At 43.0% G+C, this 20,648-nt stretch overlaps 1 protein-coding gene across 11 annotated transcripts in view; it reads left to right on the top strand.

The window, feature by feature from the left end:
- The window catches only part of camta1a (calmodulin binding transcription activator 1a), a 315,309-nt gene that overhangs the window by 122,045 nt on the left and 172,616 nt on the right, over positions 1-20,648 (top strand). For all 11 annotated transcript variants that reach the window (XM_058052094.2, XM_058052105.2, XM_058052095.2 and 8 more), the window contains one exon: positions 19,445-19,512. In XM_058052094.2, coding sequence (XP_057908077.2) covers positions 19,445-19,512 — 68 coding nt within the window. The remainder of the gene's footprint in view (positions 1-19,444; positions 19,513-20,648) is intronic.

The raw sequence follows: 20,648 nt of genomic DNA, 5'->3' as shown, positions 1-20,648 counted from the left end.
GCACGTTTGCAGAGACACACAGCGCCACATGAAAGCGGTTGATCCTTGAAGGTGATTCAACTGTCTGCTGGTAGAAAGAGGATTTGTACTGACCTTGGCTGTTGTGTGTATGCCTTGCAAAGTGAGGGTTTTGTTCCTTTCATGCATGCCTGTTTGACACTGGCCCTCTGAATAGAAGTATTTTTACTTTGTACTTTTTTTTTTTTTTTTTTTTTTGCAAAGGCCCACATGTGGTGAGCTCACCCTGTGCAGTGTTTGGACACAGCTTGGCATTACTAATGTGTGCTGGTATATTAATTCATGTGTGCACAAGTGCATGTAGGAGCCATACTGTGCTCAGAGATGGTTTGAGGCAGGCGGTGAAGGTGAGTCTAAACAGGCTACTCCCTCAGGCTTTCATTCCAGTCCATTCACAATATAACTCAAACGTTTTGTTGCCACACGTGGCGGCTCATCCCCTGGAAATGACATTAATACCAAGAGTGGTGCACAATCCTTAAGCCTCTCCATCAAATTTTACATTCCTTTTCCCTCGTGTGCAATCAGAGTATTCTTACTAGAATTTACTCAGTAAAACATTAAAACTCAAGGGTGTAGTTTGGTACTTGAGGACAGTCCCAGGGACATAAAGCATCCATAAGGGTAGTGTATACAAATTTGAAAGTTTTGAAATTTGAATCCGACAAAGCAAAGTTGAGTTTAGTTGAACTATATTCTATTATTTAACAATACATTCATTCATTCATTCATTTTCTACCGCTTATCCTCACGAGGGTCGCCGGGGGTGCTGGAGCCTATCCCAGCTGTCTTCGGGCGAGAGGCGGGCTACACCCTGGACTGGTCGCCAGCCAATCACAGGGCACATATAGACAAACAACCATTCACACTCACATTCATACCTATGGACAATTTGGAGTCGCTAATTAACCTAGCATGTTTTTGGAATGTGGGAGGAAACCGGAGTACCCGGAGAAAACCCACGCATACACGGGGAGAACATGCAAACTCCACACAGAGATGGCCGAGGGTGGAATTGAACCCTGGTCTCTAGACCACCGTGCCGCCCACAATACACTCATCGTATTTAATAATTAATCTTCTCTCACAAACCCATCAAAGTCCTCATCTTCTGTATCTGAATTGAACGACTGGGCAATTTCGCCATCAAACATGCCGGGTTCCCACTCATCATTGTCGGAGTCAGTCTCATTCAATGATGGTAAAGCAGATATACCTTAACCCAAGCATCCACCGTCCATTCACATCATCGATCCACATTTGCGAAGGAATTACCACCATGTAGTCAACGGTGGTGTGCAGGTGCAATGAGGACAAAGGTAATCGTAACTGTCGACATTCTCCTGATTTTTCGTTGTCTTATACTCCATATTGGATTGTTGAAGTAATTCCCCTCCTCAGACCTATGTGCATGTTTTTTTTCCGTTCCCATCTGGACTATTTACTAATCCGGCACAGTGTGCTCTGTTTTTTTTTTTCAACCCACCAAAAACCCACCCATGGTAATCCAATTCCTTGATGTCTTTAACTCAGTACATAGACATGTGTTCCTTTCAACTTGCTTCTTGGTGAAATGTCTAATGATCACAGGTGTGGTGTTGTTATTCCTGCCATCCAGTGGAATTTGTTATCTCATGTTGCTGACATCCACATCCATCCCCTTTTGATTGCAGAAAGTTAGCCATGTGTTACTCGGTTGAAGCTACATCCATTTCATCTGATTATCCTCATCTGTTGACAACAGATGGGTGTGTAATGGTGAGTCCAGTATCATGAACGTATTTGTACGCGGGGAAAGCGACCCATAGAATGCTGTCTGCAGAGTGAAATCTGAGTAAAGTACAGCTCTCCATTTGAACAGACATGTCTTGGCATACATGGTTTAAGTCTGACACATGACTGTGATAGTTGGCTATTAGTCAAGGTTGACATGCTCCTGTCCTTTACAAAGTATAGAAGTGACAAAAATCATACATTGCTTGTCCACACTGTAACAATGCGGTGTCTGCAGTGATGTGCTTCCTGACATTTTTTACATTATTCGTATTTTCCTGACCCTTGACATGAAAGTAAAAATTTGTTACTTTTGATTCTTTGCCATCTTTTGGTCAGCCGTCTCCTCGTCTAATTCCTTATTGGGTCGGTTGCCTCATTCCACAATTCTTGTACGTTTAATTAGATCTGATCTGTCTGTGTGTTTGCTTTTGAGAGCCACCCTGTTAGCTTTGTCTCTAGCTTTACAAACGTTAATGCGACTGGGTCTACCGTACCATCTGTTTTGTGTCACTTTCTTTGACACAGCTAAATCTCTCATAATTAATTCCTGGAAATCACTGTATTTCATTTCTACAATGTCTATCTTGTCCTAGCTTGCCTTATCTTATAAATAGTAGCAAATTCATCCTCTGAGCTGGTACATTCCAAGTCTGAAAATTGTTGTTTTCTTTTGCTGTGTCTCATTGTTGCTAGGCAATCACACGTGTGTGTGTGTGGGGGGGTAGCTTGGCTTTTAAGCGTCTAGCTCAGGGGTGGGCAAACTTTTTGACTCGCGGGCCGCATTGATATGACAAAATTTACGGGGGGGGCAGACTATATATTTTACACGTAACAGTCCACCTGGTATTATTGTATCTGTAAAATTGTCATGCAATCTGCTATTATTATTTATTATTTTATATTTATATTTAAATATTTTAAAAATAATAAAATATTATAATAATTACAATAAAATTAAAATAATAATTATATTATTATTATGTAAAATATGCAAATATAACAATAATATATATAATTAATATAATAATTAGCATTAATATAATAATTATAATAATCTAATAATCTAATAATCTAATAATCTAATAATCTAATAATCTAATAATAATAATAATAATAATATTATTATTATTATGTGCTTGTGTCCCTTTTTTCAGGAGCACTTTGTAAACAACAGACCATGTCAAAAAACGAAATTGCTAAAACAAAAGGTTTTATCAATGGCCTGAGCCGAAAGGTTGGCTCAGGCCATGATGCCAGGTTGTATGTTGAGTTTAAATGAAATACTTTGGAAAGATTGGGCGGGCCGTATTCAAACACTTGGCGGGCCGGATGTGGCCCCCGGGCCGTAGTTTGCCCACCCCTGGTCTAGCTGCGATATGAATTTGTTCATATAAACAAATGTGTGTCTTTTGCCGGGCAGAGTTCAAGCCGAATGTGTCAGCAAGTAATCCTGCACTTGTCAGGAAAACTCTAAAATAGTCCAATTCTGATCATATTCCGAGATCGTCAGAAAACATTCACTCTAAACAGGAAGTCAAAAAAGGCCCAGAAGACTCCAACCACACCCAGGGACTCAGGACGGTTGGCCAGCCCCATCGAAGCCCCCAGGTGGGAGGGACCCCACGGAGAGGATGCCAGGATCCAACCAATGCCCATTTCCCCCAACACCTGACCACCAGTATCTACGTTATTCTGGACCAGAGACCACCATCCAACTAAGGAACCCATGAACGAATCCCTCAGGGAAGCACCGGCCTGCACTAGATGGGGCTTTCCTAGGTGTCCCAGTGGAAGGATACAGTTGTGGGCACCAGGGAGGGAGCTCATAGAGGCCGGTTCTAGTGACCAAAGAGGGCCAGAAACCATGTCATGTAAACTTGGTGACTACCCACATCAAAGTTGCAGCAAAAACCAACCCACATTGACCCAGACTTTGTCGATAAAGTGGGACCCAACTCCCCGATCTGCTTTGATCTACCGTGGCATAGAATATTTTTTCAGTGGTTTACTTTTTGTCGGAAACCCTACAGTACTGTATTGTACCAAGAACAGGTTTATACAATGCATGCATAGCTAAAGCTATTTTTACGGCTTTTGTGTTGCATCTCAGAGAATGAAATACTTAGGGAGATAACGAGCTGACATGTTGACATCCTCCTCACCTCTATCGCTGCAAGGTATTTAATGCCACACACAGACTCGGGCAGATGTCTGTTGTTCCCAAATTGTTTTTGCATGCTAACCGGGTGATAATTTGCAACAGTCAGCTTGTGGGAAAAAAAAACATTTAACCCTGTTGGTGCCTTTTGTTAATAAGACACATGGTGTGTTTTTTTAGGACAACACAATTTGAAGCAACAGTTCGTCTGACAGTGGCGTGGCGGTACGGTGTGCGTTTTGTTTTGTGTGTGTTGCTGTGAGTGATAGAATGACAGCCAAACGACAAGACTTGAGCTGTGATCACAGCTCTGTGAGGGGGAGACCAATGGCAAAGGCTGGCTGGATGCCTGTCAGTTTGTCTTTCTGTCAGCCTTTCCTGGTCATACTGTGGCTACGCATACATATAGACACACTCAAATGTACCTGTCTCTGTGCTTAATGGCTTCCTGTCCATCAAACACGTTTGCCCACACACACACTTCTCTCTCACGCACACACACAAACACACCCACACGGTCAACAAACTGGCAACTGAGACACCACGGTGCACTGATTTCAGCTTTGGTTCCACATCACCTGCGACTAATGGTGGTAATTAATTGATGAATGAGGTCAAATCGGAGATATCCAAGCATGTCTCAATTCACATACAACCCAATCTCATCCTCGCTTCCAAGCCACCCCTCCCTCCCTCCCTCCCGAGTTGTTTTCTTAATGTGCTGTGCACCACATTCCCTCAGTGCTCATCTGCATAAGACCTTGGGATGAATGTTAACGATGTGTAATTAGACAAGAGGTTAGATGGATGAGAGGGTGGAGGCAGCGAAGCCAGGGTGGTGCTGCCACCCGCTGGGTGGAGAGAAAACAATACACAACAGTAGATGTTTGCATGCATTTACATATACAGTGGAGCCCAGTACATTCAACATTCCGTGTACACAATCAAATTCATGGATTTTTGGACAAAAAAAAAACTATTTTTTTCTGCAGAAAACATCTCAGTCTGTAATTTTTATAACTAAAATGTAATAACAAAGGTGAAATATACAGCATACATATACCACTGGATATATAAAGTTTGGTTTATTCAGAGCAACCAAGCCATTGCTGATGTTTGTTATTCTGAGATGATCCATTTCCAGCCTCAACGTTCCCTCACCAGACATGCAAAGTCACTTAAAGTAACATGCAATTTCTTTGCATCGTTCCATCCGGTGTCCCAGCTTCACAGGCACACATTCTGTAGCTCAGCACACATGACTGGGGTTAAAGTGTTTTAATTTGGCACCCTAACCGAGCTGTGATGAAGACAGGCAGACGGGACAGGAGTTGTGACGGTGAAACCTGCTAAACGGGTGTTTCTCGGAGTGGAGTTTAAAATCAATGACTTATCAAAGCAGACATAAACGTGTTCAATGAAAGTAGTTGGTAAACATGTTTGTGATTGCAGTCGAATAACAGAGGGTTTGTTTGTTTCTCTTTTGATGTCTCACTAAGAACTAAGGTTCTCCGTGTTGGAGATGCCATGTTGAATCTCCACTCTTAATTAATTTGGGGAGCGTAGAGAGAGAGTGTGTTTGTCACCCTTGCTCTTGCCTGTTAGTGCTATTTGTCTCTGGCTGACCTTTGATTTCACACTGCATTGCTTTTCTCCCGTTATGGACAAGAGGTGTTTGTTTTTTTTTGCTGACAATAGTGGAAACCTTATCTTTTAAATAAGTAATTCCTCAACAGCTCTGTGAGTTCACCAGCAGCAAAATATTGGGATTGCTGAAAAGGCAGCCACTCCAGGGAAAAGTTCTCCTTTCTATATGTGCTACGGAACCTTTGCCTAACTCTCATTAAAATATCACAATGTTTCAACAATGCGTTCTAAACAAAAATGTGTTATGTGCAACATGTTCTTTTAACAACATGGTTGTGTTTTAATGCTAATTTCACTGGATAACTGCTTTGCTAGACGTTTTTAAGGCCCTGTGGGTCGAGATGTGACGGTATACTGCAAGCCGTCAGTGGGTAGACCTTTTGCACTCCATCAGCGACATTCTTGTTTGATTGTGAGGACCTTTTGAGGTGCTTCATAATGTTTGCATGGCATTGTATAGGTTGTGTAGAAACACTTATGGGATCTCTGATTTCACAGACAAACTACAGTAAAGTCTCATTATATCGATATTCTCGGGAGTCGGAAAAAATACCGATATAACCGGACTATCCATATATCCGATCCTGCGCCGAACTGCATTAAAAGTGGGCGGATCTTTGATATGGCATGTAATTTTTTCCTTGAGTTCATGGATTGCGTATCTAGCATGCTTTTGTACTACAATACATTTTGTACTACAGTAAATAAAAATAAACTTACGCTGTAGTGATTACCGGTTACCGGGACATAATTCACCCCGGAACTATCCATAGGGAAGGTGTTGCCACCCGGAGGGGTAGGCGCGAGGGACGGGTGTTTTCCGCCATGTGTGCTGCACTCTGGTGGTGGAAGTGTGAAAAATAAAGTTGACTGGAAGCAGCCGTTCGCCGTGTTCTTTTTTGGTATTGAAATCCTTAAGCAAAGATTGATTTAAGCTGCTTTTGTATCGATATAAGCAGACCAAATTGGCTGGCGGGAGATGAAAAGGGCATCCTAGTAACCGGATTATCATAATAACCGGGTATCGTACTAACGGAGCTAATTATATCATAAAAGACTAGAAATTTGCCGGGAAATGAAAATAGTATCGTAATAAGTAGTAATTCGTTATAACCGTTATCGATATAACGAGACCTACTGTAACAGGTTGAGTTTTAAATTTTTTCTCCTGCCATCCTTCATATTACCGTCAATTAAATATCTCTTGTAGGCTACTACTTCCCTCTATTCCCGGTCCCGGCAACAACAAAAATGTAGTTCTATGTTCAAAGTTTCAGTTTGAGCTGCTCCCAGACCACCGACATCAAATTTTGATCTATTAGTGGCATTTTGATGTATTTGGGTTCAGACCATCTGAAACGTGTGAAAGAATGCGGCACACATGACAGGTGGGAAAGGATGTGAAGATATCGGAGCAAGGCAGCAACAATTGAGGTGACAGCTGGAGTTCCAGAAGTGGGGCGGATGAGGAAATTGCAAAGAAATGAATGTGCCGGCACCTGGATGAAGCCTGATGCTGAATGCAGTAATATTGATGCATAGTCATGAATTATATTTTTGTGGTGGCTGTTTGTATATGAAGTACATGCATCCTATCCTCTGGTACTTTGTTGTAAAAGTAATCCTTTGTTTATTGCAGTTAATTGGTTGAATACCTGACCATTCATTTTCTACCACTTAATCTCACGAGGGGGTGCTGGAGCCTATCCTAGATGTCTTCGGGTGAGAGGCGGAATACAGCCTGGACTGGTCGCCAGCCAATCACAGGGCACATATAGACAAACAACCATTCACACTCACATTCATACCTATGGACAATTTGGAGTTGCCAACCGAAACCGGAGTACCTGGAGAGAACCCACCCATGCACGAGGAGAACAGAGATGGCCGTGGGTGGAATCGAACTCCGGTCTCCTAGCTGTGTGGCCTGTGCGCTAACCACTCGACCACCGTGCAGCCCATATCTGACCATCATAAGTGAATTTCTGCGAAATAGGAGTCCTTCTAGACATGAAATAACACCCATATATACTCAACTTTACACTTGTATTGTATTTATTATAAAAATCGAGAGGAAATAAGCTTTTTAAGGCATTCAGTAAACAAGTCGGACGTCGTTTTTTTTGGCAGTACAATACCATAGCTATTAGCTTAAGAAATCCAGTGCACTCGTTGCATTGCGTAGCTCACACACTTAATCTGAGAGGAGAGATTCGTCGCTGCCTCATCTCAGCATTCTGCACTGTATTTGAAATCTGCAAATTCAGTGATTTTTATTAAGAAAATGTTAAAACTGATTGGAATCCTGCTGAAAATACATTTATAATAGTTCAATAGTGGTGAGGCTATGACCGCACATCACTATATTGGTTATAGACTGATTTGTTTTCTCTATTTGTCAAATATTTGCCATGTAAAGGAAGTATAAACAACTTAGATACTAACCATCATGAAGCGTATTTCACAGTGGTTATTTATGCAGGTAAATGCTTAATGGTGGCTTGCAAAGGTGAAGCAGGTAAATTAAATTCAGTGCTTTGTTTCTACTTAAATGTCAACAGATAAAAGGTTTTTTTTTTTCCTTTTCTGAACATCTCCTCAGTACCTGTCTGGAAGCCTGCTGGTATAACACCTCATTCAATGGCTGCCTGTAAACTGTGGCTAAGGCTGTGGGAGATAGAAGTGATGCCTTCAGCCCTTTGTTCAACTGTGACATGGCTCCTCAGACACCTTTGTCCTGCAAGGAGAGGCCCATTCACTGTGTGCCTGGGGAACAAATTGAATCTGGTTGACAATTAATAGCCGTGCCGCATGTTTAATTAAGAGCATGAAGCCAGCGAACAACGCCAGGGAGATAAACAGAGGAGAAATGCACAGAGCCAGACTGGCCACACAAAAGGAAGTGGTCATCGCGTCTGGTTGATCGATTCTCTACTGTCTGCAGGGAGCAGCCTTCACATGCCGCCTTTGCCTCACCTTTGAACCGAGCCAAAGTTTTAGACAGGAACGATGAGAAGCCGATAATGCTCACATTGGAAGTGGAACTATTGATTAAAAAAAAAAAAGTTGAGGGAAAGTTAATTAAAATATGTTATTGTGGTTAGCATGTCAGCCTCACAGCTTATTGGAGACTATAAATTGTCCATCGGTGTGAGTGTGAATGCTTGTTTGTCTCCATTATACTGTATGTGCCCTGTGATTGACTGACTGACAGCGTTTTTGAGTGTGATGGTTTCTGCTAAAACTGTACCTGGTGCTTCGCATGATTATTATTTTCATGTTGAGCACAAAGCACACAGTTAGACAGACCACTTGTCAGTTTCTATAACAGGTCAGACCATTCCAGCCATCGCTCCACAGATCGCTACACGTACGCATTGTTATTGACCCCCCACTAAAACCCGCTCACTCCCGTGCACTTGAATTAAGAGGTCCTCTTCTGCAGCTAACAATCACATCAGTCAGCAGGATAGCCCCAGCTAAGAGCAAAAAGAGTAGTTCATGTAAGGATTTGACTGATATAGTGTATGTGCTTGGAGAGCATATTTGTGTATGTGTGTGTGTGTGTGTGTGTGTGCTGACAGGCTCACCGAGATGTAACTGGCTCATGTAGAATTACAAGGGTCAGCGTTTGCTGTACAGACTGGACAGAAAGTGGTAACAAAGAATACAGTTTGGCAGACATTGATGATACTTTCATGCTAACAAGTAAAAAGCAGACAGAAAGTGGGGGGGGGGGGGGGCGACTTTTTCCCAGCTAATTGGCACAAGCTGAGGACCCGACCCGTTCCTTTTCCATTGGTGAGCCATTTCCAGGACGCGTCAGTGTTGTTGCTGTCATTCATTCCGCTTGTCTTCAGAATACTTCCTGCAGAAATTGACATAACATCATCCCACTTTACTTAACCACTTAGTCTCGTGACCTTCACCTGTACTTTCGCTGCTTTTAGTGTGCATGTACCCCCCCCTCCGTAGAACATGCTGTATCTTGCTACTCAATTTGAAACAAAAAGAGATGATGATATTAGATTCACTGCACAGACATATTCTCACACACTTATTTTTTCCTGCATGTATGAGTTCAGGTCTAATAACGCACTGATTTTAGAGGACAGGTTTTTTTGGGTGGCATTGGGTGTATCTTGGATTGAAGGTTTGAAATTGGTTTCATGCAAGGGCGCTTCAGTCATTTGGCGGCACTGAATAGTAATTCAGAGGATAATATAGGCATTAATTGATTCTGGAGCCTGAAATAAATACGCTATTGGGCTCGCAGACAGACCTCTTCTCATTTGCACATGGAAGCCAGGGGGAGCCTCTGCGAACCACCCACCTTCCTTCCCTCATCTGTGAAGTGCATCGGGCCTAGATGATAGCCGACATGATTGACACAAGTGAAATGGTGACACACTAGAGTCCACTGTTAATATAGTTGTGCTCGATTGTATTGCTGCTCTCCTATCGGTAATATGAGTGAAATTTTACAATGCGCTGCATAGAAAAGATTGTTACAATGTCTCCAGTGAGAGAAATCTCTACCCATTTATATTTTGATGACACATAATGCCCTCGCAGTGGATTTTCATTGCCATATTTGTCTCGTGTAAAGTATGAAAAACACGAGCTACAGTGTGTCATCTTACCTTACATCATATTTTGAATCATGGAGGCTCTGTGTCTTTGTTCTACTTGGTCCAGCTGTCAGCAGGAAGTGACTATATAGGTGGAGGTGCTTCAAAGAGGTCAATGATGTGCAGAGTGGGCACCAGAGTTCATACAGCCCACAAAGTGCATGGAGGTGAACCTGGCCACTTTTTAGCCGAGGCCTTCAACACCTTCCAGTGTCTCCACGTGTACATATTGTCCTCCTGTATAATAATAATACCCCGCAACATTTCTTTAATGGTACACGTCTTAAAGCCTTTGCCAGAAGTTAGCGCCAGAAGGGGAAAGAATTAAGAGTAGGGAAGGATGCAAAAGAATCATTGCACAGGACGCATTTCTCAAGGGTACAGCCGTAGGAGGTCCCATATGGGCTTTAGAACAGCAGGCACACACACATCCATAGCAATAACCACAGGGTCGCCATGTAGCCTAATTATGGCTGACAAAGATGAATGTATTACATCTCAGTCAACTTTACGTCCAATTCTGTGTCGCTTACATCTGATCTGCGCTTGCACATACCCTATTCATCAGTCCTCCAGGTCTATCTTGTAGTTTACACTGCAGTTTTCCACAACCAAATAATTGGGTTCAGTACTGCAGGCATGGCAGTGCTGCAAACATTGCAGATATAATGCACTGCTATTTACTGGTCTACTGTAAGCCTTTGGTTGCTAAACCATAGTTAACTGGAACTGAGACAACCTTGCCATTTTTGGTTAAATTGCTAATTAATCCCAAGCGCCTGGTTTAAAGACAAAATGTACCGTAATTGAAATCTGGAGATAAATATACACAGAAGTCAGATGTACATAATATTGCATCTTTTTAAGTAGAAGAAAACTAGTTTTTGCTTCTACACATGTTTATGAGTGTGCATGTGTGTGTTTTATGACATTTGGGGTGTGTCATTTTGACCGGCAGAGGATCAGTAGCAGGAGGTCACCAGCCATGGCCGATCAAGATGAAACCCCCTGATTCTGGTCTCTATAGCCCATCGATTGGGGCATCCCCAGGAATAAGGCACATGTGTAATCACACTGGAAATAACTGAAGGCCTGACCGGGTCTGTGACATTTTGCACATAAAACGGATTGTGTTGGTGGACCAGCAACTGTGGTGAACATCGATTATGGGAGCAGAGAGGCATGCGATGCTGAGGAATAAGCAGAGGCTCCCCGGGAGAATGCTTCTGTTTTTCAGAGCGATCGTAAGACCAGCATGCCAAGCACAAATGTGACCACAGCCACTGACCAGCGACTGGAAAACGGCTATCCAGGATCAATACCAAATAGATCCCCAAACTATGTATAATGTTAAGCAGTGGGTGGTTTGTCTTTCTTGTTCCACCCCTATGGAGGAAAAAGCAATCGTCCATAGGAGCGTCAATGAGTACAGCAGCTTAAAGGCCTTTGCTATAATTATGGACAGTGTCAAACATTGAAAATATGATTTTATTACTAGAGAAACCGGTCATATTTATGTATTTATCTGTACTGTAGTAACTGAACTTGAAACTGAAACCAAAAAATGCCCCTCCACCACTCATGACCACCTAAATACCTTTTTTTCTTTACATTAGAGCCCTCTAGTCATGAACTAACACCCCCAGAGTCACCCAATTGTGACATAATAAGCCATTTTAAGACCTAAATAAGGCTCGCACTGGCTGCACGGTAGTCGAGTGGTTAGCGCTCAGACCTCACAGCAAGGAGGCCAGGGTTCAATTCCACCCTTGGTCATCTCTGTGTGGAGTTTGCATGTTTTCTCCCCGTGCATGTGTGGGTTTTCTCCGGGTACTCCGGTTTCCTCCCACATTCCAAAAACATGCTAGATTACTGCCATTGACTGCCACGGATATATTGTAGCGGCAAAAGAGGGGATATTATGGGTGGCGGCTGCATGGTGGTGGAGTGGTGAACGCGCAAGCCTCACAGCTCGGAGACCCAAGTTCAATTCTACCCTTGCCATCTCTATGTGGAGTACTCCAGGTATTCCGGTTTCCAAAAACATGCTAGGTTAATTGACGACTCCAAATTGTCCATAGGTATGAATGTGAGTGTGAATGGTTGTTTGTCTATATGTGCCCTGTGATTGGCTGGCCACCAGTCCAGGGTGTACCCCGCCTCTCGCCCCAAGACAGCTGGGATAGGCTCCAGCACCTCCCGCGACCCTCATGAGGAAAAGTGGTAGAAAATGAATGAATGAATAAAGCTCGCACTATGGGGGTGACGTTGGGGGGTTTCAGCTTGCACACAAAAACATCCATCTTGCTCTGTGGCAGCAATGCAAACTTCTCATTTCCATTTCTGCCAAAAATGACGCAGCATATCAGTCGCCAAACATGAGGTGTTAGTAGTTGTCGCGAGGCAATGAGCAAGCACCATGTGGCTTCAGTACAGTGGATCTAAAGTGGACAGCCATCCCCTCTAATCAGTTTGGGGATCTCATGGAAGCCCCACAGAAGTCTTAATGAGCAGAGAGTTGATGGGGGGGTGGGGGCATCTTTTTAACCCAGCAGAGGGACTCGTAGCACAGCCTTGCAACACTTTAACAGATGCCAAGTGCAGCTGTCAACAGCCCCATACTCTGTTCACACCCCATTGTTTTTGCGTCTATGTTCTTTCTCTCTTCTTTGACTGTATGTCTGCTACTGTATCACCCCTCTGACTACCCCCCCCAAGTTCCGCCCCGAGCATCAGTCTTGACAGTGGATCCTATTAGATGTGCGCAAACAGTCATAAAGGCCAGTTGGACTTGCTTGAATTGATTCACACACTTCTTTCACCTTCCTTGAAGAGTAATATATTGTGCCTGAGCTTACATGCATAAAACGTGTGATATGTTATTGCTTGTGCATTAAAAATTCATGAAGTATAAACAAAAAAAACCCACAAAATTATTCAGTGGGTTTGCTTGCATCGAACCAAAGCATACTTTTTAATCGCCACCTTTATGCTTCTACTTGTGTTAATGCATTTATCATTGTCATACAGAGGAAAAAAAAGAACTTTTTCTCCTCTCTTCTCTCATCCTTTATGGTTATTGTACCTTTTCGGTGACTCTTCAGCTTCTTGCTGCATCCCTCTCTCCTGTGTGTATGCATCTCTTCTGGGTCTAATTGCATTTAAATTTGTGCCGGCATAGTCTTGTGATGGCTTCGAGCTTCGCCAACCCCTCCTCCCCCCTGCGAGTGGATTTGTGCATGGCCCTGAGCAGGTTAGTTTCCTCGGCTGCCTTGGAGGAAGTATCAGATGACCTGGCACTCCTCAGTGAAACCCAGGTCATCAGGGAGGGCTCCTCTCACCGTCTCCTTCCCTTGGCCCCTCTCTCATGCACTTCCTGTTTTTCAAGTACAAGGCAAGGTCAAAGCTTTGAGAATGCATTCCCCAGGCTTCACCACAAGGCAGGCCACAGGCATTGTCCTCTGTTGTCTAAACCAACATTGCTCTATCTTCTCTTTCACATCCTCTTGCTTGCTCATATTCAATTCATTAGCTGAAGCTTTCACTGCATGCGCTCCCTATTTATGGTAATCATAATGATTGTGTATTTCGAACATACATACACGCAAGGTTACACTGTATACATGTTTACAGTCACACAATGTCTGAAAAGGAGTAGGAAGAAGCAGCTCTTATTTAATCCTACCTTTTGTCTGTGTCCCATCAATTAATTATGTTTCTTGAAATGAGAAAGAATGAATGAGAGATGGCGCTTTATTGATCTTGTCACTTATACACAAGTACTAGCGAAATTGTACAATCATCCATCCATATTTATATACTACAACATACTATACAGTGAGACAAAAAGTGGACAGGACAGGATAAATGGGCAATAAAGGAGGGGGAGAAAAGTACATAGGGAAAAAATGCAATTCCAAATTAAACTCCAAAAATGAAGGAGAACAATGTGGAACTGTTTAAAAAAAAACTCAGCATACATTTGCACAAGTAAACACATCGTTTACACAACATGAACACAAGACTTGCACCAGAAAGTGGATAGGGTTGGATGAGGCATATGTGTGTCTTACAGTGCGTGGCCCGTGGACGTTCCCCCCCATCACATGGTGCCCGACCTTAGAGCTCAGTTTTCAGGGTGTCATTGCGATCAAACAGCAGTTGCCATGGATACGTCAGTAGGTGAGCCCAGACAGGAGAAACAAACAGGTGTCCGTGAAGAAATAATGGAGGGTCAGAGCGTCCCACTGCAGTTATCTCTTGGGAGAAGCTGTTATCACAACACGACCTTGGTTTCGGCGTGGGGTGGTAAGCCGAAATCCAGATTAAGGTTATTGTTTGGGTTAGTGTGAGCAGCCATGTTCCATTAGACTCTGTGTCCATTTCGGTCTCTGACTGCCTTTGCAAAGCCGAAAACTTCTCCAAGATGGTATCCTTGTTGTGATTCGCCATCACAGTCAGAGTGGGAATGGCTTTACCCACCGTAACATTCACGACCAAGTCGATCTGTTGCCTCTTGTCAATTGTGTCAACGAGTTGATCAGTTCCATTATTTTCATATAAAAAATAGCTCATATTACTACAATATTTGAGGTATTTACTCAGTTTGTTCTATTTTTTGAATCCGACATAGAGTATAGTACATTTATTTTCATTCATTTAGATGAATGGGGGTCCTTGCACTGTGCCCCAAAATTAGAGCACATACTGTTTCTTGTTTAAGTAACTTTTCACCCAGATTAAGTCTACACTCCTGATGCCGTACCGTTATTTTTTTTTTTATGAAGACATTATGATTAATTTTATTAAATTGTTTTATACCATCTATAAATACTCGGGCTGCAAATTGTTTGTGATCTTTTGCACCACTGATTACTAGAGGCAAAAGAGGGGGATGTTATGGGTGGTGGATGCATGGTGAAAGAGTGGGTAGTGCGCAGGCCTCACAGCTCGGCGACCCGAGTTCAATTCCACCCTTGCCATCTCTACATGGAGTATTCCGGGTACTCCGGTTTCCAAAAACATGTTGGGCGACTCCAAATTGTCCATAGGTATGAATGTGAGTGTGAATGGTTGTTTGTCTATATGTGCCCTGTGATTGGCTGGCGACCAGTCCAGTGTGTACCCCGCCTCTCGCCCGAAGACAGCTGGGATAGGCTCCAGCACAGAGGGAGTCCAAATCACACCAGTCTGGTGTCAGGTTATTCCGGGACAGTAGTGCCCTCCATCATGGAATACATCATGGAATGGAGTGGTTAGCGCACAGGCCTCACAGCTAGGAGACCCGAGTTCAATTCCACCCTTGCCATCTCTATGTGGAGTACTCCGGGTACTCCGGTTTCCAAAATCATGCTAGGTTAATTGGCGACTCCAAATTGTCCATAGGTATGAATGTGAGTGTGAATGGTTGTTTGTCGAGGCTCCAGCACAGAGTCCAAATCACACCAGTGTGGCGTCAGGTTATTCCGGGACAGTGGTTCCCTCCGTCATGGAATACCTCCATCAAATACCACCCTCATGTTTGCCGATGCCTTTTGTGTTCCATGAAAGGGTGACGGCTGTGATCCAGCCTACAAAGAGGGAATTGTGACTGCAACTGATTGCGACAAGCATATTAAAGAAAGGGTCACGTAGTGTGTATTTTCTGATGCTGTTTCCGCTCCTTTCTTTGGTGCTAAGAAGTGAAATAGAATGAATAAGTTAGTGTCATCTCCAATTTCACCTTGGTAGATATTTCAAAACCCCATTCTCTTGAGGAAAAATGCCGTAACCTATAGAGTGAAAGTATCATTTGAAAGGCGAGTCACAAAACCGTCTTCTCATGTTGGATTTTACCTTTTTAGAAAAGTTAAGTTAAAGATGGTATGCAGAGGGGGGGGAAAAAAGAGGCAAGTCGATGAGTGCAGGAGTGACACCTTCATTGCAAGACAATGCTAACGGCACGTCGGGCTGAGACAGGTGACTGGTGATGCTGATGACACTGATTGTAAGTCAGCAGACAGAAGCACACACACCGACAAACTCTCCATCTCAATCAGCCTAGAGACTTCTAACAAGGTGTCCAGATGAGATTCACACCAAACAAGTCGTACTCGTACTCTCCAAACTGGTGCAAACTGACTTTTCTTACATTTTTTTCCACAACGCCGCATGTGTAGTATATTTCGACAGCACCTGGAGACAAAACCTTGGCCGGGATCATGTCATAAGAGGAGGATGAGGCAAACGGAGAGGAAGTACAAACAGCCTTGCAGGACCAAAACTCCTGACATGTGAGGTTGAGCGAGGCAGGTTCTGTGTGTACCGAGAGCCTTCCCTGAATATTTCCCCAGTGACTGAGAGCAGGCCAGAGGCGTTGAGGTCAGCAGATAGAGTCCAAAGCCCATTGACAGCTGCTCGTTTGACTTTGATGCACCATCAGTGTTGAGCACTACAATCCCCCCACCCATTCCTCTCGCACTCACCCACAAGCGTGTTTGCTCAACCTGAACGCATGCTAGCCTCTCATTATGCCGCCCATGCAAACTTTGTCTCTTTGCAGCTGTTTAATGGCCGCGCGTCTGTTTTTGTTTGTTTCCTCGCCATAAGATTATTCCACCTTTATGGTTGGTCGGGGGGTTGGTATTATCCCTGGCATCTGTTCGTAAAGGAGGGGCTCACACAAAAAGCCAGAGGTACAAAGGCTCGTCTTTGTTTGTGTTTTCGAGTCTTTAATGGGAGACCATGCTGCAGCCTCTTGAATAGTCTGCAAGTGAGAATGTGGATGGATTTTTAAGAGAGGAGTGATGGAAGGTGTTAACAGGCACCACGGTCACCCGCCACAATCTCCCTGCTGAATAGCTTGCATTAATCTAATCAGTGCTGTGTTAGTCTAATTTACTTACAAATGCATGCATAAAAATAACGCTACCATGACCCTTTTTCCTTGTACTCGCTATAATTGTTATTGAAACAATTAACACATTTGCTCGGTGTGCTTGCGCTTCCAGAAACTGTGCTTTTCTCAGCATTACGGCTATTTTATAATACAAGCGATATTTTAAACTGGAAGATTATTCTTTATCTGTCTTTGACAACTCCCTTCTGGGTAGTTTAAACTTCAACAGAATGGCAAGTTAATCAACACAGTGCGGCGAGCCTCAGCTTGCACCTGGAGGCAAGGGCACTAGTTCATGCTACAACCTTTCTTTGCTGGGACAGCAGCCAGACTAGAAATGCCCTCACATGGCTGCAGCCTGCAGCATCCTTATGGGCTGCCTCCATTGTGCTGTGTCCCCGTGCCAGGTCACAGTTGGGACCAAGTCTATCGGAACCTCTTTTCCATGGTGCATACATTAAAGCTGCGGTATGTCACATAGAGCCAATGCCGAGAGGGCATTAACTTTTAAAGGTAAAGGTACCCGAACCCGCCCTTTTCCTGCTTTGAGTATGTAAGCGACGCTCTACGGGACACGCGCATGCAGAATTGTTACTGTAAGTTTGCAGTCAGCTAATGATCGTGATCGTAACAACGTCATGACTGCAAATTGTTGATCGAGTGACCAATCATCTTATTTAGGCCAAAATGAGGATTAGCGGCATATGCTAGCTGGTGTTGAAGTTCTCATATTTTTTGCTTAAAAATATGTAATCTGGCGGCTGCATGGTGGTCGATTGGTTAGCACGCAGACCTCACAGCTAGGACACCACGGTTCAATTCCACCAGTTTGCATGTTCTCCCCGTGCATGCGTGGGTTTTCTCCGGGTACTCCGGTTTCCTCCCACATTCCAAAAACATGCTAGGTTAATTAGCGACTCCAAATTGTCCATAGGTATGAATGTGAGTGTGAATGGTTGTTTGTCTATATGTGCCCTGTGATTGGCTGGTGACCAGTCCAGGGTGTACCCCACCTCTCGCCTGAAGACAGCTGGGATAGGCTCCAGCACCCCCCGCGACCCTTGTGAGGAAAAAGCGGTAAAAAATGAATGAATGAAAAACTATATTAGGAAAGCAGGAAGTGGATAAATGTAACAGCTCCAGCATACCCCACAACCCTTGTGAGGAAAAAGCGGTAGAAAATGAATGAATGAAAAACTATATTAGGAAAGCAGGAAGTGGACAAATGTAACAGTTACTGATTGTAAAAGTACCAGATGGAGGGGTAGGATTTAATAAGCTTTGCTTCTTCCTACTCCTTTTTGACATGTGGAACTGTGAATTGATTATGTGATGCACTCAATTGTAATGTGATGCATATTCAAATGAAATAATAATACTTCAGTCAGTAACATCCAGCGGCTTTAAGTGCACCAATTAGTCAAAAGAAGCACCAAAATCATAGCACCATCGTTTCTTTCAAACTCTAGTCTCACACACCAAACAAGACAATAGTCTCACAGAATAGCCAAAGGTTTGTCGACCAATTCATCACGGAGAGAGATGTGCATCTTTAAATTCATATGAGAGATGGCAGCAGGTCTGTCCTTGTGTCAAGTACTCTCGACAGTCCCAGGACGTGATAAATGTCCCAGCTGAGGAGTGAATTGCCGCCTGTCGCAGGTAATCATTGGGTTGTCTACCAGCATGTAATGTGCTTTTATTTATGCCTATTAGTTTGGTGAGAAAATGGCCAGGTAAGATCCGACATCTTACATCGTACACTTAACTGATGCCGAGGACAGGACAAACAAGGGAAATGTTTAAGAATCTCTGTGTAGCGGTACTTGACGTCACTTTGTACACAACCTGACTCCAAAGGCAACCTGTTCTGATCCGGCTGTAGACGCATTAGAAGACTGTTGTGCAATTATTATTCAAAGGTTAAAGATCCTTTGAGGCGTGTCAAGGGCAGATCAAAAAGGATTTAGGAGAGGATCGGACCAAAATTTTGAAAAGATGCTCACTCAGTAAGACAGAGATGTCAATCTCTCTGCTTAGCACCTTGATGTCCTTGAGCTTGATCAAAGCTTTTGGAACAAAGTTGGTCTCAGAAGATGATCTGACCTTAACTGCCTTCCAGGTCTTGTCTTTTGCATTACCGTTACTAGTCTCCATGTACCTTTCTTGAGCTCTCTGGTACTGCTCTGGTCTGTTTTCCTTCCATTTATGCTGCTGCTTAGGCTGGAGGAATGCCAATGAAGTGGGCTCACAGTATTACAAACACCAGAGAATGGTGATTAAAGATGACATATCTAAGCCTCACTCCTCCTCTCTCCTCTCTGCTCTTTTTCACAGGAGATTGCGGCTTATTTGATAACGTTTGAAAAGCATGAAGAATGGCTAACAACATCCCCTAAAACAAGGTAAGCCAATTATACTGCCATCTTTAAAACCATAACTTATGATTCATTGTTGTTCATTTCAAAATGTTTTTTTTTTTTTTTCAAAATATGCTGGGCTTGCAACATCTTTCAAGTTCAATTCTGCCGGGCTGATAGCACAGTGCACACAGATACACCAAATCAAAAGAACATTATATATCATAATTGCATTTAATAGGCATGCCCATTCATAGAGCACCATACATTTTGACCAATCATTTTTTTACATAAGGCACGACTTTGGATTGATAGTAAACAGTTGTTTATTGATGTTTTTTAGCTGATCTCTCCAGTTCCAGGATAAACACCCTTTGCTTATTTTTTCTGTTGCAAATGTTGTCGGACAGACAACAAAATTGATTCGTTACGAAAGCGAATAGTAGTGTTTACATGTCAATGCATTTTAAATCAACTCAACATGCTTTGTGTGGCAAAGGTGTTGCTAGGTGCTTGTTGCGTACACCCTTCTACATCTAAAAAAAAATCATGAAAAAGTTCAATAATTTTTTGTCACTCATTTCAGAATGTGAAACCCATATATTATACAGATTCATTATACAGAGTGAAACATTTCAAACATATATTTTTTGATATGATTGTGGCTTATAGATTATGGAAACCCAAAATGCGGAAAATTGGAATATTACATCAGATCAATGGGAAAAAAATGTTTTGTTCATTTCCATGGGCCTCCTTTTGCATGGATTGTGTGGCACTGCTCAGGTGTATTGGAAGCCCAGGTTGCTTTGATAGCAGCCTTCAGGTCATCTCCTACAGCCTCAGAGGGACAGTAATAATAGCCCTAAAACAGAAACCATTCCATTTTAATTCCAAAGTTGGTATTACTTTTACCTTTACTACTCACTCCAAAATGTAAGAAATGCAATTCTGGTGAAAAACGCAAGTATACATTGTGAAAAAGGTTTAAAAAAAAAAAAACAGTTCTGAAGGATGCTCTAACATTGAAAATGTCACAACTCTGGCATCCTCCAACTGAAGACAGCCCGACACTGACACTTGTGTGAGATGTGCGACTTTTGATCCAGTGACTTTCCAGCCAAATGGTTCCCTGGATGCTCAGGGCCAGTCTGTCACTACTGGCTGTCACATACGTGGTG

The sequence above is a fragment of the Doryrhamphus excisus genome, linkage group LG15 (genome assembly GCF_037039965.1).
Source record: "Doryrhamphus excisus strain RoL-2023G ecotype Guam linkage group LG15, RoL_Dexc_Guam_v1.1, whole genome shotgun sequence".
NCBI lineage: Eukaryota > Metazoa > Chordata > Actinopteri > Syngnathiformes > Syngnathidae > Doryrhamphus > Doryrhamphus excisus.
This window is presented reverse-complemented; position numbering and strand designations above follow the sequence as displayed.